Source organism: Aegilops tauschii, chromosome 5 (genome assembly GCF_002575655.3).
Source record: "Aegilops tauschii subsp. strangulata cultivar AL8/78 chromosome 5, Aet v6.0, whole genome shotgun sequence".
NCBI lineage: Eukaryota > Viridiplantae > Streptophyta > Magnoliopsida > Poales > Poaceae > Aegilops > Aegilops tauschii.
Window position 1 is genome coordinate 232,474,357 of NC_053039.3, and position 26,939 is coordinate 232,501,295.

General features: G+C 48.9%; 4 protein-coding genes and 1 non-coding gene across 5 annotated transcripts; 4 read left to right on the top strand and 1 right to left on the bottom strand.

The window, feature by feature from the left end:
* Positions 1–3,531: 3,531 nt before the first annotated feature.
* On the top strand, positions 3,532–3,604 carry TRNAA-AGC (transfer RNA alanine (anticodon AGC)). The gene has a single exon. It is a non-coding gene; the product is annotated as a tRNA-Ala (tRNA).
* Positions 3,605–5,806: 2,202 nt separating this feature from the next.
* Positions 5,807–9,128, top strand: LOC109787157 (RING-H2 finger protein ATL67). The gene is made up of 2 exons (XM_020345712.4): positions 5,807–6,485; positions 8,367–9,128. The coding sequence occupies exons 1-2, from the start codon at positions 6,160–6,162 to the stop codon at positions 8,776–8,778; spliced, it is 738 nt and encodes a 245-aa protein (XP_020201301.1). The 5' UTR covers positions 5,807–6,159; the 3' UTR covers positions 8,779–9,128.
* Positions 9,129–9,654: 526 nt separating this feature from the next.
* LOC109787158 (stress-response A/B barrel domain-containing protein At5g22580) lies at positions 9,655–10,782 on the top strand. Its single transcript, XM_020345713.3, has 2 exons — positions 9,655–9,946; positions 10,211–10,782. The coding sequence occupies exons 1-2, from the start codon at positions 9,831–9,833 to the stop codon at positions 10,422–10,424; spliced, it is 330 nt and encodes a 109-aa protein (XP_020201302.1). The 5' UTR covers positions 9,655–9,830; the 3' UTR covers positions 10,425–10,782.
* Positions 10,783–13,097: 2,315 nt separating this feature from the next.
* Positions 13,098–14,088, top strand: LOC109787141 (stress-response A/B barrel domain-containing protein At5g22580). The gene is made up of 2 exons (XM_020345700.3): positions 13,098–13,399; positions 13,663–14,088. Exons 1-2 carry the CDS (start codon positions 13,203–13,205, stop codon positions 13,865–13,867), a joined length of 402 nt encoding a protein of 133 aa, XP_020201289.1. The 5' UTR covers positions 13,098–13,202; the 3' UTR covers positions 13,868–14,088.
* A 2,952-nt stretch (positions 14,089–17,040) lies between these two features.
* On the bottom strand, positions 17,041–18,599 carry LOC109787159 (uncharacterized). Its single transcript, XM_020345714.4, has one exon. The coding sequence runs from the start codon at positions 18,345–18,347 to the stop codon at positions 17,382–17,384; it is 966 nt and encodes a 321-aa protein (XP_020201303.1). The 5' UTR covers positions 18,348–18,599; the 3' UTR covers positions 17,041–17,381.
* Between the last annotated feature and the right edge of the window lie 8,340 nt (positions 18,600–26,939).

The following is a 26,939-nucleotide window of genomic DNA, read 5'->3' on the forward strand; positions in this document are numbered from 1 at the left end:
GGGTTTCGATGGGGGGATAAGGGAGGCGGGGTGGGCCGGCCGATTGGGCCAGGTGGGTCGGCCAGCTGGGCCGTCTGGCCCAGTTGGCCAGGGGGCCTTTTTTTGTTAGTTTTGTTTTTCTGTTTTTGTTCTTTGCCTTTTTATTTATTTCCTTTTCTGTTCTAATTCATTTTAAAATATGTAAGAATTCTGTAAAAGCGTGGTTCCTTCACCATAAATACCTAGGCATTAATTGGCACACTCCGAACATTTTAGTTTTAATGTTTGAAATTTTTTGATGTTTGACAAAAATTCAAATTCAAATTTGAACGGTTTTGATCCAACGCGAGATTAGCAACAGTAACCGAGGTGACGTGGCATCGTTAACGTGGGATTCCTGTAGCCTAATTATCCGGGCATCACAAACCGTCACGGCCCGGAGCTTTGTCCCCAGGAAGTTCGTTGATCGCAGCCCGGACCTCCTCCTCAGTGAAAAGGGCACCCAGGTCGGAGAGGTCACAAGTCGACGGCGGGATGCAGCCCCAATTGAAGTCCCTGGAGCGCGTGAGGCCCTTCCCAATGGCTTTTGAAAAGTGGCTCTGGATAATATCCTTCTCGTGATCATGACTGGTGACCCAACCGTTGTTGTGCTTAAGGCGGTGAATGAAGTTTTTCCTTCGGCGGTGGTTGATACAGAGGTGAAAGAAACGGGTATTCGCATCCCCCCTCTTTGAGTAGCTTAACTCTCGAACTTTGTCTTTTCCTGGTTCGCTTAAGAACCGCCAAGGGCACCACCTTCTTTTTGAGGTCCTTCCTCAGATTCCATTCAGCCAAGCTGAGTGTCCTGGTCTCTTGAGCCACGTCGAGGCGGAAGGTGATCTCGAGGGCCATGTGGAGATGCACTTTGTGATTCGAGAAGATGGATTTGCTCCACCACCTGAGGCACTGACTTGTTCTTTTCAGCTTGTGAAAGAGCACTTGATAGGGCTCGGAGTGGCTTGTTCCGTTGCTCCATGCATCTTGGACAATTCTCTTGAAGTTGGACTACTTCGTCCAGAAATTTTCAAATCAAAAAGTTTTGGGTCGTCTTGGTCCCTTGTCGCTAGCCAAAAGCAGTGGGAAGTGATCCGAGAGCGAGGATGAGAGAGCACGAAGGATGTGAGAGCCAAACTCAACGTCCCAGTCGTCATTGCAGAAGAAAGAATCTAACTTGCTCATGGTCGAGTTAGCTTGCTCATTGCTCCAAGTAATCTTCCTGTTCTGGAGGTGGATCTCTTTCAGCTCACAGGAGTTGAGGGCATTTCGAAAGCACACAAGACGAGAGCGATCTAGGTTTGCGCAGTTTTTGTCTCACGCGCGGTAGATTTGATTGAAGTCGCCCGCAACCAGCCATCGCGTACCCTGTTGCGGTTTAAGGCTGACAAGCTCTTGGAAAAAACATCTTTAAGGTTGCTTCTAATAGGACCATAAAGCGAAGTGAGTTTTAAGGAAACAAGAGTGCTGACAATAGTGATGGTAGCAGAGATGCTAAAGGTGCCCAAGGAAATATTATCCACCTTAATGAAGTCTTCGTTCCAGAGAAGGAGGATGCCTCCTCTGGTTCCATCCGCTGGCCGCTCAGCATAGTTTTTCAGTCGTTGGCCACCCAAAAAAGCATCCAAGGAAGGATCAACCGCTGCCAATTTCATTTTCTGGAGGCAAACAAGGTTGCAAAAGGTAGCAGCGATTGTCTCATGAACGGTAGTGCGACGATTCGGACAGTTAAGACCACGAACATTCTAATTTAGGATGGAAAGGCTTTCATTCATTGGAAGACCAGGATACATCAGAGGTAACATAGAGCAAAAACAAGAGCCTTGCCGGGGCTACAACGGGGAGTAGCTGAAGTACAGAGCTACAAACAGGCCTATCCAGAGCATCAACAAGTGGTGAACTAATCATAGAAACTAGGGTACATCAGTAGCTAAACATAGCAACAGCATCAGGCCGTCGTTGCATCCTCTCTGCCTTGGCCTTGAAGTTCCAGCCCAGTTCCTCCTCCGTGATCAAGCAAAGCGCCTTCCACCGCAGTGGCGAGGTCACAATCAAGCCTGAAAAGCGCCCGAAGCGCAGCAACAGCCAAGTCGGGAAGCTGCCCACGAAAGAGGGCCACATATTTGGCAATGGTAACCTCTGTTACCATCTCCCCCTCATCCACCACACCCATGTGCTGGAAGAGAAGCCTTTCCGCCATCAAAGCAATCGGGCATGTCTCTGTTCTTCGCTTGTAGCCTTGGGCTGCTTCTGGTCAGGTTCAGTCCTGTGGCACCGGCCAGGGTCTTCCTCCGGCAGTCGGCGGCCTTGGCGGGGTGGAGTTGGGTGTCGGGAGGATGCCACTTGGACAAGGCACGAACAAGGGAGTGCCTACAGAGGCACTTTGGGTCGGTGCCATAGCCAGAGGGCTCTCCACCGCTCGGTCTTCATCATCTCTAACAGCAGCAGCAGGTGCATGGATAGGTGTGGCTGGACTTGGGGGCACTGAACCCGATCATTGCCTCAAACGAGCAGTGGAGGACCAGCCTGGTGGCACATCAGGTGTCACAGGCGAGCCCAAGCACAGGGCTGCGCCACACAGCCAAACAGGGAGCTTCGAGGAAGGCCGTAGCTCGATCACATCGTAGGAGGTCGTGCGGGGGGGGGGGGGGGGGGGGTGGTCTGCCCCTGGTGTCTTCAGTGCGCCGGATGTAGACGACCTCGCAAGAGTGGGAACGCCGCTCTGGACATGTCGTGCGGTGCCGAGCCCTTCTACCAGAAGCTGGGATCACTGCTCCGTCGGGAAGGCATTGAACCTTGGCGTTGTCGATCTTCTAGGCGTCCGGCAGGTCCCGCCGACAACCATCATCATAGCGGCCGCGGGAGTCGCGGTCGTCTCGTCGCCGATCATCACGCGAGCCGCCTGCCCGCTTGTCATCACGGCGAGGAGCCCTGGAGCGGCTTCGAAAGAGGCCACACCAAGAGGAAGCATTGCGGTCTTCACGCCTCCCACGCCCATCGTGGTCGCCATCACTGTCGCGGTCGTCGTCGTGCCGATCGCGATCGTCGCGGTCCCGGTGTCGCTCACCCGCCACCTGGCGGTCACGAGTGCATGCCTCACCATCCACGACGCCGTAGAACCAGCTGAAGGGGGGGGGTGCGAGCGAGGGCGTCGAGGGATGCGGCCATTCGAGTCTGGGAGGTAATCCTCGATCAGGTCCAGGTTGACCAGGACGCGCCGACGCAGCCCTTGGCGACCGACGGTGGGGACAGGGGCGCCGCCCGCCGGCGGCTGGTTGCAGGTGAAGGTGACGTTCTGCACCTTGGGAATTTCGCTGGGGTCCGCCGACCAAGCCCACAGATTGAGCGTGGCCGCGTCTTCGCACTGCACGGAGGCAATGTCGAAGAACTGCAGAAAGGTGTTCGGCCCGAGCACCTGCGCCGCGACGACATTCCAAGCATTGAGCGGGACGTTTTCGAGGCAAATGTGACCATAGAAGAAGAGTATAATTAGGGTCAAAATGAAGAATGGCCTCAATCGGGGATGTAGCTCAGATGGTAGAGCGCTCGCTTAGCATGCGAGAGGCACGGGGATCGATACCCCGCATCTCCAAAAAAAAAGTTTTGCCTTTTTGTGAGAAATCCTTGTCAATTTTTGGTCGCTGACTCGCTGCGTGGCTTGAAACCTCACGTCTCATCATCCATCTCTCTCGCCCTGCGTGATCACGTCGACACGGTATCTTCCCCTTTTGCGCCGCTCCGCCCATCCGTCGCTTGCAAATCCGTCCTATTTGTATCTATCTATCTGCCGCTGGCGCCGTAGTGCGCGTCCGGTGGTGTCACGGCCCCGCCCGCTGCAGCCACACCCACAGGCCACAGCCTTTCTTCCTCCTTGAAGGCCACCGAACGGGATTCGGGATCGGCCCCCACCACCGAGGTGGGCACACCCCACCTGGGCGCGCCAGGGGGGCCTGGCGCGCCCTGGTGGGTTGTGCCCCCCTCGGGGCACCCCCCAGGTGCTTCTTTGGCCCATCGGGAGTCTTCTGGCCCATAAAAAAATCTCCGTGGAGTTTCACGGTGTTTGGACTCCGTTTGATATTGATTTCCTGCGATGTAAAAAACAAGCAAAAAACAACAACTGGCACTGGGCACTGGTTAATAGGTTAGTCCCAAAAAATGATATAAAGTTGCTATAAAATGATTGTAAAACATCCAAGAATGATAAAATAACATCATGAATACTTCATAAATTATAGATACGTTGGAGACGTATCAAACAGCCATGGGGCGCCCCAAGTAGGAGGAATCCTACTTGGGGGCCTCCTCCAATTCGTCCTCCCCCTTTCCTTATCTCTGGAGGGGGGAAGGAAAGAGGGGAGAGGGGTGAGGGGAAAGGAAGGGGGAATCCTATTCCCTCTATTTCCTTTCCTCCTCCCCTTCTCCTTTCTCCACTTAGGCTGGCCCATATGGGGGCGCAAGGGCTGGTCTGTCCCGCCCTTGGCCCAATAAGGCCCATATCTTTGCGCGCGCGCGGGGGGGGGGGGGGGGGGGGGGTGCCCGGAACCCCTTCCGGTGACCCGATACGTACCCGGTACCCCCGAAACACTTCCGGTGTCTGAACACTATCGTCCTATATATGAATCTTTACCTCTCGACCATTTCGAGACTCCTCGTCATGTCCGTGATGTCATCCGGGACTCCGAACAATATTCGGTCACCAAATCACATAACTCATATAATACAAATCATCATCGAACGTTAAGTGTGCGGACCCTACGGGTTCGAGAACTATGCAGACATGACCGAGACACCTCTCTGGTTAATAACCAATAGCGGAATCTGGATGCTCATATTGGTTCCTACATATTCTACGAAGATCTTTATTGGTCAAATCGTAATGACAACATACGTAATTCCCTTTGTCATCGGTATGTTACTTGCCCGAGATTCGATCGTCGGTATCTTCATACCTAGTTCAATCTCATTATGGGAGTCGCAGTCGTCTCGTCGTCAATCATCACGTGAGCCACCTGCCCGCTCGTCATCACGGCGAGGAGCCCTGGAGCGGCTCCGAAAGACCACCTGGCGGTCACGAGAGCGGACCTCACCGTCCACGCCGTAGCGCCAGCTGAAGGGGGGGGGGGGTGCGAGCGAGGGCGTCGAGGGATGCGGCCATTCGAGTCTGGGAGGTAATCCTCGATCAGGTCCAGGTGGACCAGGACGCGCCGACGCAGCCCTTGGCGACCGACGGCGGGGACGGGGACGCTGTCCGCCGGCGGCTGGTTGCAGGTGAAGGTGACATTCTGCACCTTGGGAATTTTGCTGGGGTCCGCCGACCAAGCCCACAGATTGAGCGTGGTCGCGTCTTCGCACTGCACGGAGGCGATGTTGAAGAAGTGCAGAAAGGTGTTCGGCCCGAGCACCTGCGCCGCGACGACATTCCAAGCATTGAGCGGGACGTTTTCGAGGCAAATGTGACCATAGAAAAAGAGTATAATTAGGGTCAAAATGAAAAATGGCCTCAAACGGGGATGTAGCTCAGATGGTAGAGCCCTCGCTTAGCATGCGAGAGGCACGGGGATCGATACCCCGCATCTCAAAAAAAAAAGTTTTGCCTTTTTGTGAGAAATCCTTGTCAATTTTTGGTCGCTGACTCGCTGCGTGGCTTGAAACCTCACGTCTCATCATCCATCTCTCTCGCCCTGCGTGATCACGTCGACACGGTATCTTCCCCTTTTGCGCCGCTCCGCCCATCCGTCGCTTGCAAATCCGTCCTATTCGTATCTATCTATCTGCCGCTGGCGCCGTAGTGCGCGTCCGGTGGTGTCACGGCCCCGCCCGCTGCAGCCACACCCACAGGCCACAGCCTTTCTTCCTCCTTGAAGGCCACCGAACGGGATTCGGGATCGGCCCCCACCACCGCATCGCATCCCTTCCCATTCCCATTCCCATTCCCGGATGAATAAAAATCGGCCACGCGACACGCAACGACTTCCTAAATGCCCAACCCAACGGCGTGAGTGCGCAGCAGACGCAGATCCCATTTATTAACAGAACTCACACCACCGAGCGAGAGCGAGAGACAGGCAGACAGGGGAGAGCAGAGCAGCGGCAGCGCCCACACTCGCACCCGCACCCGCACCCGCACTCCCATCCGCCGGCCGCGCCATGGCGTCGGGGGTGTCGACGAGCATGGTGCTCACGCTGCTCGGCTTCTGCGTCAGCGTCCTCTTCATAGTCTTCGTCTGCTCCAGGCTCGTCTGCGCGCTCGTGCGCCGCCGCCGCCGCCGCTCCCGCGCCTCGCCGCTACCGCCGGGCTTCCCGCCCCTCGCCGCGAACTACTTCTTCGCCGTCCAGGTCGACCGCCTGGGAGCCCAGGCCGCGGCTGGCCCCGGTGCCGGGGGGCTGGACCTGGCCGCCGTCGCCTCCTTCCCCACCCGCGCCTTCGCAGCTGCCGCCTCCTCCGACTCCGACTCCTCAGACGCGGCCCCGCAGTAAGTGCTCCTCGATCCGCCTTTGCTCCATCCATCGCCGATTCCAATTTCCAATCTCTCCCTCCCCGTGCGGTGCCGTGCGTTGCCTGCCGCCTAAACTTGGAATCTACTCCACTGTGCAGCGCCATTTAGTCAGTATGTCCCTCGTATTCATCGGAATTGCAGTCCGGTCGCGCTGGTTTTAGTTGATCCTTAGTTAGGCCACTGATTTGGGGCAACCAACGCTGCAATTAGGAGCTTCTAGCTGTGAGTGCGCACTCAGTGAGTGGCGAAAGAGGGATCTCACTATCATTATTATAAGCCAAAGATTAGTGATTCTTTTGGATACTAGTGCTGTGAGCACTGAATCCCCCACATACATGTGAAATGCTTTTTGGTTAGAGTTCTAATATTAGTACGGAGGTGGGACTGGGACTGGGAAATGCCATGGTTCAGTTCCAGCTTGCTGAATAATATAAGCTGGTAACAAATTATTAGCTAATATGAATTCTGGTTTTATTCATACGAAAATTCATGCTTTTGGTGTTTGTCAACGACTTTACCATAGACGATAGTATATGGATAAAGAATTGTTGAGCTTTGCTCGGCGCTAGTTGTTACAAACATACTGCCCAAAAGGGTAATTATCCTAGGTATAAACTACCCACCATTGTCCTCAGTAATCTTTGGCAAGTATTTGCATTCTTCTGATCACTTCTCAGCGTGAGTATTTGATCATGCCAATGTATAGCCATAGATAAATACTACTGAAAAATCTTCAAGCAGCAATGCCACATGGGGAGATGGATCCTCTCTTGTAGTAACGAAGCTGTCCTTGAGAGTGTTTTTAGATTCTTTTAGTACCGTAGGTAATGTCCTTGTGCATGTTGGTGCCCAAGATAAATTATGTGACCTTTTTAGTACAAGAGTCCTGATTACGGTGTTTAACTGGGATTGACTATTGAACCATGAGGTCCCTGAGATTTCATTTTCATTGGACAGATAAGACCACTCGATTAATAACATATAATTGGAATACAAATATCTTTGAGCTGCTCCTGAATAAAATCGTACTGAGGAATAATGGGGCATCGTAATTAAGTATATTGAGTACTCACATGTGCTTAATTAGAAGGAGGCTAGGACTGGCTTGGTGGTCTGATGTCCGATCTAATCCTTCACTGTTAGTTGAACAAGTCTTTCGCTGGATGCACATCATTTACTACTCCCTCCATCCCGCAATATAAGATGTTGCTACAACCAATATATGAGTACAATGGTTGTAATAACATCTTATATTATGGGATGAAGGGAGTAATTTTTACTTGCACCAATTGTGTGATTCACTTTCTTGTTTAGTATCTTGTAACAAGCACTACATTCCATCCAGTTTGCCAGCTAGCCTTTGGCCAATGCATGGGCAATGAACACTTCAGTTTCTAAAAATCGCAGTTTTTCTCGGTTTGGTTTAGAAAAAAAGAGGAAGAAACTTCTTTCTCTAGCACTACCAAAAGAAAAACATGGTAGTGGAGATACTACGGTTTACAAATCTGTTGTATTTGTTGATACTAAACACATTGACGTATTTAGAACCATGGTTTCTAAGAAAACACATTATTCCCCTAAAACTCCAAAAAATAAACAGAGCAACCGAAATAGCCTGCCTTCTTTTTATCTACGCATCACTAATTGATCATTTTCAGATTTGTCTGTCGAACTTTATTGCTTTGCGGAGCTTGTATATTGTTATTTATAGAAAAGCTCATTAGTTAGTTGATGGTGTGTGCATTTGTTAGTCTGTTATATTCTGTATTTCCATTTTCTTGTGCTAGTTTTTCTTTAGCAATTCTTCCTGATTACACCAAAATCTAGACTCTGAACTGTTCGTGTCTTCGTTTTCAGGTGTGTTGTCTGTCTTGCAGAATACGAGGACAAAGATGTACTCCGCACTCTTCCTTACTGTGGCCACAATTTCCATATGGTGTGCATAGATGCTTGGCTAAAGCAGCACTCAACGTGCCCAGTCTGTAGAATTTCACTGTCTGACTATCCCGATAGCAAGCATATCGCGCCTCCTTTACCAAGTGCAGTGGTGATACCTATACCTATACCTCCTTATTCTCCCGAAGCATCAATATCGGATCCGTGCCATTGCCTGTTTGTCGGCACGGTGCATTCGCCAAGGCCATCAGAGGTTCTTCAGAACGAACCCGACCAGGCGAATCGGACAGTACCCGGTCCACCCTTGGATGGGCCAGACAACTTGACGTTGTCTGAGGTTACCTCTCCCGGCGAAATAACAACCAAACAGTAAAACAGCACATGGAGAGTCCTCGTGTACTCAGCAGGTCGTGATCTCCCCAGCTAAGCTCCGGCAAGTAGCTGTTTGGAGTTTCTTTTGTGAACAACCTGTAAACTTGGAAACATCTGCCCATGTGGATGAACGGATGTCTGTTATAGATTAGATTTCCGCGGGTCTGATGTAAATATGAGAAATCTTTGGGTTTCTTGTCGAAAAGCCACATTTGCTCGATAATTTGACTGAAAACAGTCCATTGTATCCATCTATGGTAGCCCACAGAGAATTGTTGTAGGAACATCATCATCAGTGCATGTACCAATTCAAACAGCTACAAACATGATTGAGATGACTGTTTTAATGCAGATGAATGAAGTGATGAGCTAACAAACAGGATGGGTAGGGCATCTTGATTTGCTGGTTGAGATGACTGTTTTAATGCAGATGAAGAACTGATGAGCTAACAAACATATTGAAGATGTCGCGCTCATGCATCCATGAGAGAATTCTTCATGAACAGCATCAAGATTAGCTGGTGTCCTGTTTGCATCCGCTTGGAAGTAGTGTCTGGTTTTTCCAAGCCACCATGGTTAAGTGACCCAACTGCAATTGGCTGGTTTGAGGTTAACTGACCTACACTGCAGGGAACTGGAACCAGTACAGTGCTGCATAATTCTGATCCAGAATTCGGGATCACAACATCCAACTCCAGAATGATGATGATACTTGTTCTGAAAGCAGACCCCTGTGGGCCCTACACACCGATGCCGGTCCGGTGGGGGCCACTCATGGCTCGTGGTAGATCTAACAGTGTGCTCAAGACCAACAGCATAGCAGGGACATGACATTGTCTACAACTACAAGTGTACTGCCAATAAGAAGAAAAAATAAATAAGGCTATTTACAGTGAGTGATTCCTGTCAGTGGTGTGGTGGTGGCCCTCACCGGAGTATAGCTCTCATCCCGTCCATAAAACGGCCAGCGCCGTGGCGTGATGATACGCATCCGCTGCAAAGTGCAAAGCCAGCAGAGGAGAAAGCTTGGCTCAGCTTTGCACTTGTTGAGCCATGGAGTTCAAGCACCTGTGCCTGGTGAGGTTCAAGGAGGGCGTGGTGGTGGAGGACATCATTGAGGAGCTCACCAAGCTCGCCGCGGAGCTCGACACCGTCAAATTCTTCGGGTGGTACGTATGCATTTGCATTGCTCTCATTTGTATTGTTCCGAAAAAGGGATTCCATCTTTACTGCACAGTACACTTCAAACTGTCTGCTGCATTTTTCTTTTAAAAGAACCTTAAAGTCTTTCACCGGTGACCAAAACTATGTTGAAGTTTAATTCAGCAACAGATCAAGAATTCAAGATTAGGCATCACCGTTCATCAGTGTGTCTATCTAGAGTTTAGTAGGAGTATATCATTGATTGATTGTTCCTTGTGTTGGGGGTGCAGGGGAAAGGACGTGCTGAACCAGGAGGCGCTGACGCAGGGCTTCACCCACGTCTTCTCCATGAGCTTCGCCAGCGCCGAGGACCTGGCGGCGTACATGGGCCACGAGAAGCACTCTGCGTTCGCCGCCACCTTCATGGCCGTGCTCGACAAGGTGGTTGTCCTGGACTTCCCCTTCGTCGTCGCCAAGCCGGTGCCATCGCCTGAGGCCGCTTGAATGATACACCCCACCCCAGTATCTATCTGTTACTACTTCCTCCGTCTAAAAAAGCTTGAATGATATATACACCCCACCCCACTGTCTATCTGTTACTACTAAGCAAGTATAAGCATCTACCATCGCCAGCAACTGTAAGGTGCCTACCTTTTCAGGTAATACCACCATCTATCTATCTGAAGGCTGCAGCTGTGATGTACCTAAAGCCTCCTATTTTTTTGCTTGCTTGTCCTGCTACCACGGCATTAACCGGCCGTCTAGCCTGTAAAGCCACTGTAAGGTGTAACTCTATTCCGTGCATTCCCTTCAAAAGTTGCTTGGTTATCACCCTTGAATAAACATCGGTGGTTTTGCTTTACTTTTTGGTCTTCATGATGAATCGATGGATATCCAATCTGTAATGGCTCACTCGTGCTGACCACTATTGCGTAAACAGTTAAAACTCGGGCAATGCAAGTTTCATTGTTGAAGCTGAAGGCATTGATGAACAGTAACATGTCAGAATTTTCATGTGAAGCCATTTACATTAGCCTTTCAATTGCTGCCCCTGGGGTGGTTGAGCGGTGCTATCTTTCTTGCCTTCTCCTTCATTATTTACCAAGAATGAAGGCCGGCCCGATGCACACAACCGTGTATCTTGTTAATAGTCGAAACGTGTGGAGTTACTGCAGATTTTGTCAAATGGTAATACTGTCGAATGGAAAGAAGAGGCCGAAAATGATCAGGGGATCGATGAAATGCTAGTTTTTCCTTGGGAAAAAGATTGACGATAAACGGGGTTTGCTTACAAAAAAACGAAAACATGTGTAGCAGATAACTGCAACAATGGAAGCTGCACTGCACAGGTTTGTATGTGCTTAGGGCATTTCTAACTGATCCCTTAAAAGTTAGCGGAGTATAACCTAAAATTTCGCCACACCTAACCGATCCCCTAAAATTAGTGGAGTATAATTAAATTTGCACAAATTCAATCAAATTTGAACCGAAAATGATGCATTTAAACATAAGTTCAACACGTAAAGTTCTCGCAACCGAACATTAAACATAAATTTAAACTAAAACTAAACTTAAACTACTTTCGGCCGAAGTGGAGGTCGAGTCAATCCTTCCGGGTGAGGCCACCCTCGGTGAGAGCTGGGTCCGGGCCGGTGCTGTCGTCGCCGTAGTCGGGGAAGATGCTCCACCACTCCTCGACGTCCATCTCGTCGTTGCGGCCCATCTTGCCACCCGCGTTGCCGCCCTCCTCGCCGTTGGCGTTGCCGCCCTCATCGTCGGAGATAACGATAACTTCGCCGTCATTGACGGCGAAGCTCTCCCGCTCCGTCTCCACTAGCTCCGGGTAATGCCGGTGGAACTCATCCATGTAGGCCTAGGCCTCGGCCTCGAGGCGCTCCCTCGCCTCCCTCGCCTCCCGCGCCATCCGAGCGGTCACCACCCCCAGCTCCGACGGGACGAGGTGGAACAGAGTCATGCCGATGGAAAAGTTGAGCATCGCATCGCGGTCGTGGAACTGGACCTACCACCAGTCGTATTCCATGGCTACGAGCTCGGCGGTGTGGAAGGAGCCGACCCACTTCCGCTTGTGGGTCTCGCGATCGGTGATTTCGGCCACATCCCCTACGACCGTTGTCAGACTCCCATGTAGGTCCTCGTGGGTGGCTGCGGCGGAGGGAGGTCCGGGAAGTCCGCAAAATGTGTGGGGGACACGGCGGCTGGCGGATTGGCCGAGCGGCGGCGGCTCGAGGAAGCAGCCGTGGACGACAACCCGCGGGCGTGGCGTCGCGGATCTGTGTTGCGGATTAGCGGAGGGGACCGGCGGCCACCGTGTCAGGCCATCGGGGAGGAGGGAGGGCGGCGGATCGGGGTCGGGGTCGCGCCGGCGGCGGGATGAGGGGGAGAAGAGGAGGCGGGGGACAGAAGAGAGAGTACGGAAATTTTACTCGGCCGCCGCGAGCCGGAGTAAATATAGGGAGAAGAATGGGGATGGAGTAAAAAGTTTATACACCACTAATGGTTATAAGGGATCGGCTAAGTGCGGTTTAGAGGAGAAAAAAGCTAAATTTACTCCCTGGGATCGGTTAAAATACCCTTAGTAAAATTGGTGACCTGTAGTAGAGACTAGGAGAGAGATGTTGCTCGGACTGAAAGATTGGAGGTGTCCCACCGATCCATCAGCACGAGAATTGATTAGCATCAACATCACCGCATGGCACACGTGGTTAGCAATCTCCATCAACATTAGGTGCCATCTTGTTTCCATCTACCTGGATTCAGTGTCTATTCTTCGTCAAGTTACCTTGGTCTTGGTGAGTGAGCGACCTAACTGGTCTGATGAGATGAACTGGTCAAGCATCATCTAACACGCATAATTCTAAGCAACTCTGATCCAAGATTCAAGATCACAAAGATGGAACTCCAGAATGTTGACATCTCATTAGCAGGCATGCAGATCCCGGTGGGGCCTGCGCGCCGATGCCGATGCCGCTCGGATCGGGTACAATCATGGTTCAGACTTGAGAGGCTCATGCAGCCATGCGAGCTAGTAGATCTAACAGTGTGCTGTGCTGTGCTCAATGCAGCAGTAGCATGGTCGGCCTTCACCTCCTGTGCTGAAATGATTAAGTCCAGTGTGGTGGCAAGAAAAAGGAAGAAAAATGCCCAACAAGCTTTAGACTGACTGAGTGATTCCTATGGGCGGTGGTGGCCCTCACCGTCACCGTGAGCAAATCTGGGCAGAACTCTCCCCCCGCTCCCTCCCGGCTTTAAAACGGCGTGATCATGGCGGCCTCTGCCACTGCAACCAAAGCCACCGGCCGGAGGGAAGAGAGAAAAGAGAAAGCTAGCCGCCTTTGGGCCATGGCGGAGTTCAAGCACCTTTGCATGGCCAAGTTCAAGGAAGGCGTCGTGGTGGACGACATCATCCAGGAGCTCACCAAGCTCGCCGCGGAGCTCGACACCGTCAAATACTTCGGGTGGTACGCATAAATACTTTGCATTCCTTAGCTTGTGCTGTGAAAAAGCAACATCACCAGATCCATATATACTTTCCAGTGCACTTTAATGTATCCAAATCTAGTGCTACATTTCTTCTGAAGAACTTTGTGCTATAAACCAGTGACCAAAAGTTCTTTCTGAAGGCCGGCATACAGTAAAAGATCAAGATTGCGTACATCATACTTCATTCATGGATATTTCTTCAGCCTGCTTTTAGTAGCACTTGACACCATGCATATTGCAGGGGCAAGGACGTGCTGAACCAGGAGGCGCTCACGCAGGGCTTCACCCACGTCTTCGTCATGACCTTCGCCAGCGCCGAGGACCTGGCGGCGTGCATGGGCCATGAGAAGCACTCTGCGTTCGCCGCCACCTTCATGGCCGCGCTCGACAAGGTCGTCGTCATGGACTTCCCCTTGGTCTTCGTCAAGCCAGCGCCGCCTGCCTGATCCGCCTCCAGTATCTCTACCAAGCATGGATGTGCCAACTATCTATCTATCTGCTGCAGCTCTGGTGTAGTGTAGGAGTACCTGAGCCTCCTTTCTCTGCTTCAGTGTTTAGCTGGTGCAGCTGCCTGCCTGTAAGACTGTAATGCCGCGTGTTCCCTTGAAAAGTTGTTTGGTTACCCACCCTTGAATAAACTTGTGCGATTTTCATTTGTTTTTCTTGACATTTCGGTCTTCATGACGTACGCTTGATGGATCTCTATAGTATAGAGGTAGCACAGTGGCGAACACTGGGCAGTGAGATGCGCGTGAGTACATTCATGTGAAGCCATTTACATTGGCAGTTAACTTGCCGTCCTCTAGAAGCGGTGCTATCTTTCTCGCTTTTCCTTTCGGGGGATGCTGGGGATCTATCTTTCTACTTAGCCTTCAGAGGAGGCAACTGCAGAGGTTACCAAGTGCGCACCGAAACTTCCTGACGGTTTTAATGCCTAAAAAATTCCTGTACTCATTCTGTTCACTTTTATAAGGCGTTGTAGACAGCGTGCAAAACAGCTTAATTTCAGTTGTCTGAAACGACTCATAAAAATGAACGGAGGAAGTAACATCTAGAAACGTAAGGAGTGCTGAATTCTGACGGTGACATGGATGCCGGCCATGAGTAAACGGGTGAAATGAATAGTGTGCGTATGCAGCCGTCATCTAGGGTTGTCATGGTTTTCAGATGTGATTTGCCAAACACGGAGTACATATATGCAACCGGTGGTAAGATGATGATCCTCCAACAAATTGAGACTCAAGACTTAGAGGTGATGAGGAGAAACCTCACGACTGAGGTCGTTACTTTCAGCTTCCCGCAAGTCACCCGTCAGCATCATATCATACCTGCAGATATCATCCACGTAGAGGCAGAGAGGAGGTTTGACAAGACTTGCAAGCGTAAACCATGTGGTGGCTCTCCCCATCTATCGACTTTCTTTCTTAGACGTACAGCAATGGAGAAATGGAGCGATAGCCCCGCCACTTTAACGCATACGTCCAGGTCACAAATGGTTGAGAACAGCATACTACTATCACGCAGCTATACAAGGTGTCATGTTACCCAAAAGCAAAGCAACGAAATCTACTCCGCAACAAGAACAAAAGAACAATCTCTCGAGGGACTCGTGCAACATTGCAACAAAATGCTGCTGTTGTGGCAAGTTTACGATCGAGGATGGCACGTAAGGCGTGGCAATGTATGCGTGTCAGCGTGATTGCGTGGCGAGCAGAGTGAAGTGTGGTGTAGAGCCGATGATGGAGACATGCGAGGTGCTGTGTGCCTTGTGCTGGCAATTTCGCACCCAATGGAAAAAGGCACAACAAACATCAACAACCAAGGAATGCATGACACAGACAATAAAACTCCTCGCGTGAGAAGCAGCAGCAGAAAGAAAGAAAAGCAAGCGAGGATCTCACGAGTGGCGAGTTGGACTCTGTGTGCGAGGGGAGGGGAACAGTGACTACCTCCTATCCTGGGGCAGCTGGGACCAATGTGAAATCAACACACTCCACTCTAGACTATACTACTACTGTACTATGTCCAAGACCATGTGCAATTGTCCAGCACCAGCTATACAGTAGAGTCACAGACCAAAAGGAAATTCCCATGAGGGGGTGACATGACAAATTACTAATGTGGACAACTATATATAGGTCCAATGTGCCGTACAAATTACTCTACATGACAAGAGAGTGAGAACAGCATGATGCAGGAAATGGCGGTTCTAGGATGATCGACCTGACCTGTGAGAGCATCAAATAAGAAAAGCGAATCACTTTCGAATAAATTCAGAAATCTACAACCGAACCCCTCACTTTCCCTCTAAATGTTTGAGCGGACAACCGGACAGGGCCCGGACAAAAAAACGCCACTCACCGGACCCCCCCCCCCCCCCCAACACCCACCCAGTCCAAACGTCTGGGTTGTCCGGTACCCCACATATCCAGTTCATATGTGGAGCGAATATGGGGATGCTCGGACATGTCTGCAACGTCGGACTGACAGTCGGAACACGCGCGTAAACCATCGGTCAGGCGGGTTCCTCCATCGATTTGGACCCAAAGGGACCAAATCCGGCTATTTAAGCCGGATGGCGAGGATAAACCCGAACTGCCCCATTTCCCTCCCGCCTGCGCCTCCACCGCTTCCCCCGTCTGCTTCCACTCCAACTCTGACCTCGCTATGGTCCGTCAAAAGATCACATACTGCAAAATGCTCACGTGCGAGCGTCGACGGAGATCACGCGGGAGGTGTGCGAGGTAGAGGAACGTTGCACCCCTTGTGAAGGAGGAGGAGGAGGCGGACATGGAGGCGCCGGGCATAGAGCCCGACGGATTTGGCATGGAGGAGGCCGAGTTCCAGAGCAACTTGTAGTGGAGTAGCCATTGGAGGCGAAACAAGTAGGCAATGCCGCATTCGTGGCGCTCGTCACTAATCCCATCTTCGTGGCCGAAAACCAAGCTATCTTTGGAGTCGCTCCTGTCCGAGCGGGAGGTGGTGGCAAACCGCCGCCGTATCTACCTCGCCAACATGAGGAGGCAGCGGCTTGTCACGGACGAGGACGACAAGGAGGCGCCGGAGCTTCGCCCAGCCGCCAATGACCACAAGCCCAGTGGCTCCGGCGAGGGGGCATCTACATCTCTGATGACAATGAGTAAAAGTAGGATAATCTTCATTCAAATGTAGCTCGTTTATCTATGTACACCCTCCGTTTCTAAATACAAGTCCTTTTATAGAGATTTCAATATGGACTACATACGGAGCAAAATGAGTGAAACTACACTCTAGAATATGTCTAGATACATCTGTATGTAGTCCGTAGTGTAATCTCTAGAAGGATTTGTATTTAGAAGCGGAGCGAGTATGAGGAACTTAACGTTGCATGGATGAGAATGGAAATAGGGGTTTGTAAATGAGGTGTGTGGTTCCAGTGAGGGGTGACCGTACGTGTCCGCGGATATAAAGGGGTCAAATTTGCACACTTGGGTTCTTGATGCTCTGGTGGATCTCAGATTGTGGGAACCCGAGAGCTGAATTGCAGAATTTATGCAGACAGACACAAATCACCGGTATAAAGAGTATTGAGCTACGAGCACCCACCTTGATCACACAGAAGAGAAGAGCAGAATCAAGATTCTGAAATGTTGTATAATTATTTGTCAACTGTACGAGCACACACCACTAAAAATGGTTGGGATAAAGAGGGAAAACAAACAAAGGGGATGATCCTGCACTGCACACTCGCAGTAAATCTCTCTCTGAGTATTACCACCTAAAATGATCCATGAATTATGTTTCACTTTCATCCCAAGCTTATTGTCCCTCTAAAAACAAGCTATATATGTCTAGAGCTGTAAATTAACACCAACCAAACATCGCATTCGTCTTGGTTTTGCTAAATTCAATCAACTACCTTTTCCCAAATGGGCAGGTAGCCAGAGTGAGGAGCAAGCGGAAACCTCATGGTCATGGAGATCATGGCGGGGCCTTGAAGGCCTGCACGACGAGCGAGAACCCCGGCGCTGCCCCCTCCTCCTCCAGCCACAGCCGGCTCTCCAGTGCGCTCCTCGCCCGGAGCATCACCACCGCGCAGCCCGGCGTGTCCCGGAACCACCACCCGTGGAGGTCCCACATAACGTCCACCGGCGCGCCGTCCACGAACACCGTCTGGTTGCCCCTGAAGTTCCACCGCAGCCGCTGCGCCTGCACCGCCCGCTTCCCGTCGACGCTGACCCACAGCTCCTCCCCTCCCCCGGAGCTCGTGGCGCACCCGACGCTCACCTCGTGCTCCGGCCCGCCTTCCGAGAAGCGCACCCTTGCGGTGTGCATTGCCGCCGGGTCGGCGACCACGACGCGCTCCCTGCGCGACACCGCCAGGCACCGCGCCTTGGAGATCTGGCCCTCGAACTTGGTCTTGACGAACTCCGCGGCCAGGTCGCCCACCGCGAGCACGACCTCTGCGCCGGCCACGGCGACGACGAAGTAGCCGTAGAGCGGCTCCGGCGACGCCCCGGGGTCGTACCGCGCCGCCGTGAGGTCCCAGAAGAGGGCGAGCATGGGGGGCTCCGAGCCCGCCTCCGCATCATCCGCATCGCCGCCGCCATCCGCCAGAGTGAAGGAGCGGGTGCCCCTGCGCCTGCGAAGGAGAACGGAAGGCGCGGCGGCGGACGGAGCAAACGACAGTGTGGGGCCCACCGGGGAGTGGGCCCAGGTCAGGCGAAACAGCAGCGGCGGAGAGGAGGCGTTAGAGTTGAGCGGCGTGGCGCGGTAGGACGCCGTGACGGCGAGGGTGGAGGCGGCGCCGGAGCCGGAGCCGGAGCCGCCGCCGGAGGTGAGGGTGGAGGAGGGGCTGGCGCAGGCGACGCGGACGGCGCCGTCGCCGATGCAGGAGGCGAAGTCGCGCATGGAGGACGGCAGCAGCAGGCTTGACGCGCTCACCATCTCCTCCTCCTCCTCGGGGAAGGAGATCTGCGCTGCGGCCTGCGGGTGCCGCGCCAGGAGCGAGGGAGGGGGAGGGGAGTGGAGGGGAGGGGAGGGAGTTATGAGTGAGAAGGTGGTGGGGCTAACGCAACGGGGACGGGGAGATCGGGCTCCAACTCAACTCATAATGGCAACCCGGCGGCGAGGGTGGCACGCGCGCAGGCACAGCAGCGAACCGGTAACTGCCGGAGCGGAGGTGGCGACGAGCCGGAGGAGGAGGAACCTTCCGCTTTAAGTCTGCCCGCCCGCGGATCCCGCCGTCCGATCAGGAGCGGGAGGACACGAGCCGTCCGATCCTACCAGTATTTGTCTGGGCTGGGCCTGTATATTTATTAGAGGTTTATTATTATGCCAAGATCTGTACAGTAGAAAATGTGTGAAATTTCGTTCTACGTAAACAATACTTTCAAATGGGTATTCGGAGAAAGGACTGTTCCCTTCAAATATTTCAAAATTATTACGTGCATTACATATATATGAATAAAAGTATTCCATATAAATTTTGAAACATGGTTGATAGTTGTAATTATTTTAGATAAAAGAGACATATAAATTTGTTCTTTCTCTTGGACCAACATCTTTATTATCTCTATACTAATACTACTTAAAAAGTAAGGTCTCATCTTTTACTTTTCTTCCCACTACCTCTTCGTTTAACATCCTATATGTTATAATCAATCGTCTTAATTTACTTACCTTCTGGACTAATTTTATTTTACTTTAGTTACCAAACTTCTCATCAAAGTAGATCATGGACAGGATTTTAAAAATATTTATTTATACAATCATACTAAGATGGACAAGTAATCAGAAGCTAGCATACTAGATTATTTATATTCGTTACAACGCGCTGGCAATGTTTGTATACTGAAAATATGGTCTTGGTTGGCGTGCAAAAAAGAGAAAATATATCTTTTATATGGGTCCTCAATTGCCATTAAGAAAAAGAGAGTTTGCAGTTAATGAGGAAAACATGACCTAAAAGCTAAACATGATTAGAGCAATGATAATAGGATGATGTAGGTGGGCTGTAACGCTTTAAATATTATATTTTTGATGAATTGGATGAGAGAGAAGAGGAGAGAGAAGATAAGTGGGCTAATGATTAAGAGCCGGCTGTAGCACGCGCTCCTAGACACTACTACCTCCTTCCTGGTTTATTGGTCCTCATTGTATTTCGTGCCAAATTTTGACCATAGATTGAACTACCAAAATGTTCATGCATGTCATAAAAAATTATATCATTGAAAACTATCTCAAATACGAATCCAACAATATAACTTTTGTTGGCATGCATTGGTATTTTGTTAGTTAAATCTTAGGTCAAATTTTGGCACAAACTACAAAGGGGACCTATAAACAAGGATGGAGGTAGGTGGGCCATGTTTCACCAAAGTAGTATATATTTATATGTGACTATTATATTTGTGGGCTATAAGGTAGGCTATAGATGATGTGGCAAGATCATGTAGCCATCATCCGACTATACTATTAACCATGCTCTTATAAAGAAACTAACATAAAGATGGAAGACATGACGTGCTAAATATTGATTTCTCTCATTTCATATGGCTAGTAGAAGAGAGTCTGGTCATCTCGTTAAGGAAAACACTCTACGAGGCCGTCTAATCAATCTCTGATGTGTTTGACGCAATTTTCGAGCAGGGATCGCACAGTTCGATCATCAGAGAACAAGTGAGCATGAGCCCCATTCATACTTGTTGAAATTCCCCTTAAAGGAAGAAAATTCACCTGGAGCAATATGCAAGTGTCGGGGAACATAGCATGCAATTTTAAAAAAAATTCGACGATCACGCAAGATCTATCGAGGAGATGCATAGCAACGAGAGGGGGAGAGTGTGTCCACGTACCCTCGTAGACCGAAAGCGGAAGCGTTTACTTAACGCGGTTGATGTAGTCGTACGTCTTCTCGATTCAACCGATCAAGTACCGAACGTACGACACCTCCGAGTTTTGCACACGTTCAGCTCGATGACGTCCCTCGAACTCTTGATCCAGCAAAGTGTCGGGGGAGAGTTTCGTCAGCACGACGGCATGGTGACGGTGATGGTGAAGTGATATGCACGGGGCTTCGCCTAAGAACTACGACAATATGACTGGAGGATCAAACTGTGGAGGGGGCGCCGCACACGGCTTGGAACAATTGATGTTTGTTGTGTGTTCTAGCGGTGCCCCCTCCCACATATATATAGGTTGAAGGGGAGGAGAGGGAGCCAAGGAGGTGCCCCAAGTAGGAGGAATCCTACTTGGGGTCCTCCCAATTCGGCCTTCCCCCTTTCCTATTCCTATTCGGAGTAGGAAGGGAAGAGGAGGAAGGGGGAATCCTATTCCCTTTTTCCTTTCCTCCTTCCCCTTTCATACTTCAATTTGGCCAGCCCATATGGGGGGCGCACCAGCCCCTTTGTGGCTGGTGTGTTTTCCATCTTGGCCCATAAGGCCCATATCTTTTGCCGGGGGTGCCCGGAACCCCTTCCGGTGACCCGATAAGTATCTGGTGCATCCCGAAACACTTCCCGTGTCCGAATACCATCGTCCTATATATCAATCTTTTCCTCCCGACCATTTAGAGACTCCTCGTCATGTCCGTGATCTCATCCGGGACTCCGAACAACATTCGGTCACCAAATCACATAACTCATATACTACAAAATCGTCATCGAACGTTAAGCGTGCGGACCCTATGGGTTCGAGAACTATGTAGACATGACCAAGACACTTCTCCGGTCAATAACCAACAACGGAACCTGGATGCTCGTATTGGTTCCCACATATCCTACGAAGATCTTTATCGGTCGTACCGTAATGACAACATACGTTATTCCCTTTGTCATCGGTATGTTACTTGCCCGAGATTCGATCATCGGTATCTTCATACCTAGTTCAATCTTGTTACCGGCAAGTCTCTTTACTCGTTTCGTAATGCATCATCCCGCAACTAACTCATTAGTCACATTGCTTGCAAGGCTTATTATGATATGCATTACCGAGAGGGCCCAGAGATACCTCTCCGATACTCGGAGTGACAAATCCTAATCTCGATCTATGCCAACCCAAAAAACACCTTCGGAGATACCTGTAGAGCATCTTTATAATCACCCAGTTACGTTGTGACGTTTGATAGCACACAAGGCATTCCTCCGGTATCCGGGAGTTGCATAATCTCATAGTCAAAGGAATATGTATATGACATGAAGAAAGCTATAGCAACAGAACTGAACGATCATTATGCTAAGCTAACGGATGGGTCTTGTCCATCACATCATTCTCCTAATGATGTGATCCCGTTCATCAAATGACAACACATGTCTATGGTTAGGAAACGTAACCATCTTTGATTAACGAGCTAGTCTAGTAGAGGCTTACTAGGGACACATTGTTTTGTCTATGTATCCACACATGTATCAAGTTTCTGATTAATACAATTCTAGCATTAATAATAAACATTTATTATGATATAAGGAAATATAAAATAACAACTTTATTATTGCCTCTAGGGCATATTTCCTTCAGCAAGAAGCCCCTCTACTGGAAAAACTGGAATGGTGTTTCACCTCAGAAGCATGGACACTCACTTTCCCTTCCACATTAGCCACCCCCCTTGCCAAAACCACTTCAGACCACATCCCTATTCTTATCAAAATTGGCACCTGCATCCCAAGATCTCAAATTTTCATATTTGAATTTTTTTGGCTCCAACACCCTCAATTTAAGGAAGTAGTCAAACAAAACTGGGAACAAGAGGTTCATGAAAATGATAGTGCAAAGTGCATTGCAACTAAGTTCAAAAGGCTCAAGAAGGGCCTTAAAATCTGGGCCAGAACCATTTCCAGTCTGAAAGATACTATCAAGAACACCAACTTCATGATTTTATTCTATGATGTTATAGAGGAATATAGAGACTTGACTGTAGAAGAATCTTATGGCAGGAGGATTCTCATTGAACACTTGAGGCTTATTAATGAACAACAGAGGATTTTTTGGAAGCAAAGGGCTACCATCAGGAACATTAAGATGGGGGAAGCTAATACAAAGTACTTTCAAGCTAAAGCCACCATTAAACATAGGCTTCAATCATATTGCAATGCTGAAAGATGAGGAGGATCAAGAGCATATTGACCACCAAGCAAAAGCTGCTATTCTTTTCAGTGCATTTAAGAAGAGATTGGGCAGAACCTCCAAAACAAAAAACCCACTTCTTCTCCAGTCTCTGCTTTTGCACCATGAAGAGTTGATAGACCTTGAGACCCCTTTCTCTAAGAAAGAAATTGATGATGTCATTAAGAATATGCTTGCTGATAAAGCTCCAGGTCCAGATGGATTTAATGCAGCATTTCTCAAAGCTTGTTGGGATATTGTGGCACCAGATTTTTACAGACTTATTGAAGATTTTCACAAGGGGGTAGTGAATTTGCAGAGTATCAACTATTCATTCATCACCTCGATCCCCAAGAAAGATGATGTTGTTCACCCCGACGACTTTAGATCCATCTCTCTATTAAACTGTACATTGAAGATCTTAACCAAGCTGCTGGCAAACAGGCTACAAAAGAAGATTCTCAAACTGATCCATCCCAATCAATATGGCTTTCTATCTAACAGATGTATCCAAGATTGCCTAGCCTGGTCTTTTGAGTACATCCATCAATGCTATAAGTCAAATCAAGAAGTGGTCCTCCTGAAATTAGACTTTGAAAAGGCATTTGATATGCTTAATCATGACACAATCATAGAGATTCTGCAAGCCAAAGGTTTTGCAAGCAAGTGGATTAATTGGATTAAAATGATTTATGGCACTGGTTTTTCATCTGTGTTACTCAATGGGGGTACCTGGCAAACAATTCTTATGTAAATGTGAAGTGAGACAGGGTGATCCTCTATCACCTCTCATCTTTGTGATTGCTGCAGATCTCTTGCAATCTATGATGAATGAAGCTATGCATAATTCGATGATAGAAGCACCTTCGGTCCATCAAACAAGCCCAGACTTTCCTATCATTCAATATGCTGATGACACCATTCTAGTTGTTAAAGCTGAGGCCTCTCAACTGATCCATTTCAAAAATCTGCTGCTCCACTTTGCAACTTTCACTGGCCTGGAAGTGAACTACGACAAGTCAACTATGATCCCCATCAACACTTCTGATCACCAGATGCTATACTTGTCTTCTATCTTGGGCTGTCAAATTGGGAATCTACCTCACTCTTACTTGGGCCTACCACTCAGCCTCCACAAACCAAGAGTTGAGGATTACTTGCCTCTTCTGAAAAGAGTGGAAAACAGACTGCTAGGGTGCTCAACTTTACTCTCCACTGGAGACAAATTGACTCTCATTAAAATTGTGTTCTCTAGCATGCCCATTTTCTTCATGTGCTCTTTCAGTTTACCTGCAACTATGGTCAATCAACTGAATATTTATCTGAAGAACTGTTTTTGGAGGAATTTTGGATCAAATGAGAGAGGATCAACTCTCATAGCATGGGATAAAGCATGTCAACCTAAAGCCAATGAAGGACTTGGGATTTTGGATATTGAGACTCATAACAAGGCACTACTCATGAAGCAACTCCACAAATTTCTGAATAAGGCATATATACCATGGGTTAGTATCATTTGGGAGACTTACTATTCCAATTCTCTCCCTGGATAGAGACTGGTGGGCTCATTCTGGTGGAAATCTTTGCTCAAACTTCTGCCTAATTATAAACAGTTTGCAGTCTGCAAAGCAAATTCAGGTAATGCTACACTTATGTGGTCTGACAACTGGTGGGAACAACCTCTAGTAACTAAATTCCCAGAGCTTCACTCCTATGCTAGAAATGAATTTGAGACTTTGAAACAAGCTATTAGCTGCCAGGATTTGTCAGTACTTTTCCACACACCCATGTCACAACATGCATACCAGTAGTACAATCTACTCCTTCAGCATTTGCAACATAGACCTGCATCCAGCAACCCAGATGAATGGATCATTCTTGGATCTAGCAAAGGATACTCATCCATCAAAATGTACCACCACATGAGAGGACCTAGCATGGTACACCCTATTTTCCAACAGATCTAGAAAACATCTTGCAGACTGAGGCATAAGATCTTCATATGGCTACTCCTTCATGACAGGATTAACACAAGAAACCTCCTCAACAAAAAGATCATGCATCTAGATAACTATAATTGTGCTCTCTGCTCTGACAATACTAAGGAAACCCTGCTCCACCTCTTCTGGAACTACCCATTTGCACTCCAATGTTGGGAGACCATCATTCCTTCTAAACTCAAAGGCATCTCCATATTTGATGATTTCCAGCTGGCCATATCACAACTACCACAAGACATTGCATTGGACATTGTTTCTATGGGTTGTTGGAGCATTTGGTCCATTAGGAATGACAAGATCTTTAGAGCAGCAGCACCACACATACAGGGATGGAACTTTTATCTCCAAGAAGGCCTATGGGCAGCACAGATCAAGGCAAAACACTCCAAAGCTGATAAGATTAGGTCCTGAATTTCACAGAACATTTAAATAATTTCCATGTTTCATAAGACTGGCAGAGGGTGATCCCCTTTTGTAAGGACTTTTTGTTGTACATTTTTATTTAATATAATATACCTAGAACAATAGTTCTATGGTTTTCCGGTCAAAGAAAAATACTCAGAAGCGTTCGCCGTGCTTCAAAAAAAATCTAGATCAACTTAAACAGCAAACGTTCGCTTGGAGATGACAATTATATTTTTTCCAGGCAATTTGTGTTGGTTGAGGAAGCCAAATTCATTTAGCAAGAATGACAAATCCGTCTACCGTCTTAGTTCAGTTTTTTTGGCAGAATTTTTGTCTTCCTCATGACAATATCAAATGTCATAAAAAACATTTGATTTGTCATCGCCTCCCTGCAAACTTCACCTAAATAGCATTGCCGAAAAAAGTAGAGCCATGCGAAAAAAAGTGTGATCAATTATTTCAAAGGCTTTTTCTTCAAGGGTTTTCTTCCCTTCCCCTTGGCGGCTAGGGCAAACTCTCCCCTCGAAGCTTCGCCTGCGAGCCCATGGATTCACAGATTCGCCCCACTGCTTGTCGCTCTCGTGGCTGGTGGCGGGAAGGGGAATCCCGATGCATTCGCTTCGACTGGTAGTTTAGGTTAGGGTATTTTAGTTCTTGCTGGTGCGGCACTCCGGCGGATGACGACTCCTTCGAGTTTCTCTTTGGCGGCTCTGATCCTTCTCAAGTTCGTCCATCTGAACATAGTCGGTGGAGCATTGGTGTATGTTCATGTCGTCTCCTTGTGAGGACATGTTTTCTTGACGTGTCCGCGCTATTGCGAGATTTGGTGCCAGTTGCTTCAGGTCTATTCAAGGGTTCAACGGCGATGACTGTGTGTTGTAGGGCATGGGCCAACGTGCCCCAATTTGTCCCGATGTTCATGAATCGTATGTGAGTTCGAGGAAGAACATGACCAACACGACGAACAAGAGGGGAAAACGAGGAGAAACCACAAGAGGAACACTCAAGAGTAAGTCCAATCACACATCCACTAGACTAACAAACACATAAGACCCACAAGGTACATGAACAATCAAAGGAACAAAGATACAAGGTAGAGTTCATCCCAAATCCAAGAGGAGATAAGGTCTTGATGATCTAGATAGATCCTTCCCCAAAAGGGGACTTGATATCCACCAGGGATCTGCCAAGTAAAAAAAGAAGCAAAAACAACAACTGGCACTGGGCACTAGGTTAATAGGTTAGTCCCCAAAAATGATATAAAGTTGCTGGTAATGTATATAAAACATCCAAGATTGATAATATTACAACATGGAATAGTCAAAAATTATAGATACGTTGGAGACGTATCAACCATATGATCCGACTATATTAACAAAGCCCATGGTTACATTAAGATCATGCCAAATCAAGAACATGAGAGAGAGAGAGATCAAACACATAGCTACTGGTACATACCCTCAGCCCCGAGGGTGAACTACTCCGTCCTCGTCATGGAGACTGCCGGGATGATGAAGATGACCTTCGGTGATGATTTCCCCCTCCGGCAGGGTGTGGGAAAAGGCCTCTAGATGAGATCACTTCAGAACAGAGGCTTGCAGCGGCAGAGTCAAAGTTCTAGGTCAAGTTTCGAAGGTTTATGTATTTATAGGGTTTTGGTATCGGTCTCACGTCAGGGGGGGTGCCAGAGGGTCCTACGAGCTCAGTAGGCACGCCATAGGGGGGCGCCCCCTGAGCTTGTGGCCCCTCTGGCCACCCTTTGGTCCACCTCTGACACTTCCTGAGTCTCTTTTGGTCCATAAAAGTCACCGTAAAGTTTCGTGGCTATTAGACTTCGTTTGGTATCGATTTTCTGGAAAACCAAAAACATGCAAAAAAACAACGACTGATGCTGGGCACTAGGTTAATAGGTTAGTTCCATAAAAATCATATAAAAGTGCACCAAAACCATATAAAATTGTTGTAAACATGGCATGAATACTTCATAAATTATAGATACGTTGGAGACGTACCACTTGCCCGATCGCACACA

Bases quoted from the DNA above. Each gene is read 5' to 3' on its own strand.
- LOC109787159 (XM_020345714.4), bottom strand. From the start codon at position 18,347: ATGGTGAGCGCGTCAAGCCTGCTGCTGCCGTCCTCCATGCGCGACTTC.
- LOC109787157 (XM_020345712.4), top strand. From the start codon at position 6,160: ATGGCGTCGGGGGTGTCGACGAGCATGGTGCTCACGCTGCTCGGCTTC. The intron at 6,486-8,366 runs GTAAGTGCTCCT...CTTCGTTTTCAG, and splicing joins TCCTCAGACGCGGCCCCGCA to GTGTGTTGTCTGTCTTGCAG.
- LOC109787158 (XM_020345713.3), top strand. From the start codon at position 9,831: ATGGAGTTCAAGCACCTGTGCCTGGTGAGGTTCAAGGAGGGCGTGGTG. The intron at 9,947-10,210 runs GTACGTATGCAT...TTGGGGGTGCAG, and splicing joins ACCGTCAAATTCTTCGGGTG to GGGAAAGGACGTGCTGAACC.
- LOC109787141 (XM_020345700.3), top strand. From the start codon at position 13,203: ATGGCGGCCTCTGCCACTGCAACCAAAGCCACCGGCCGGAGGGAAGAG. The intron at 13,400-13,662 runs GTACGCATAAAT...TGCATATTGCAG, and splicing joins ACCGTCAAATACTTCGGGTG to GGGCAAGGACGTGCTGAACC.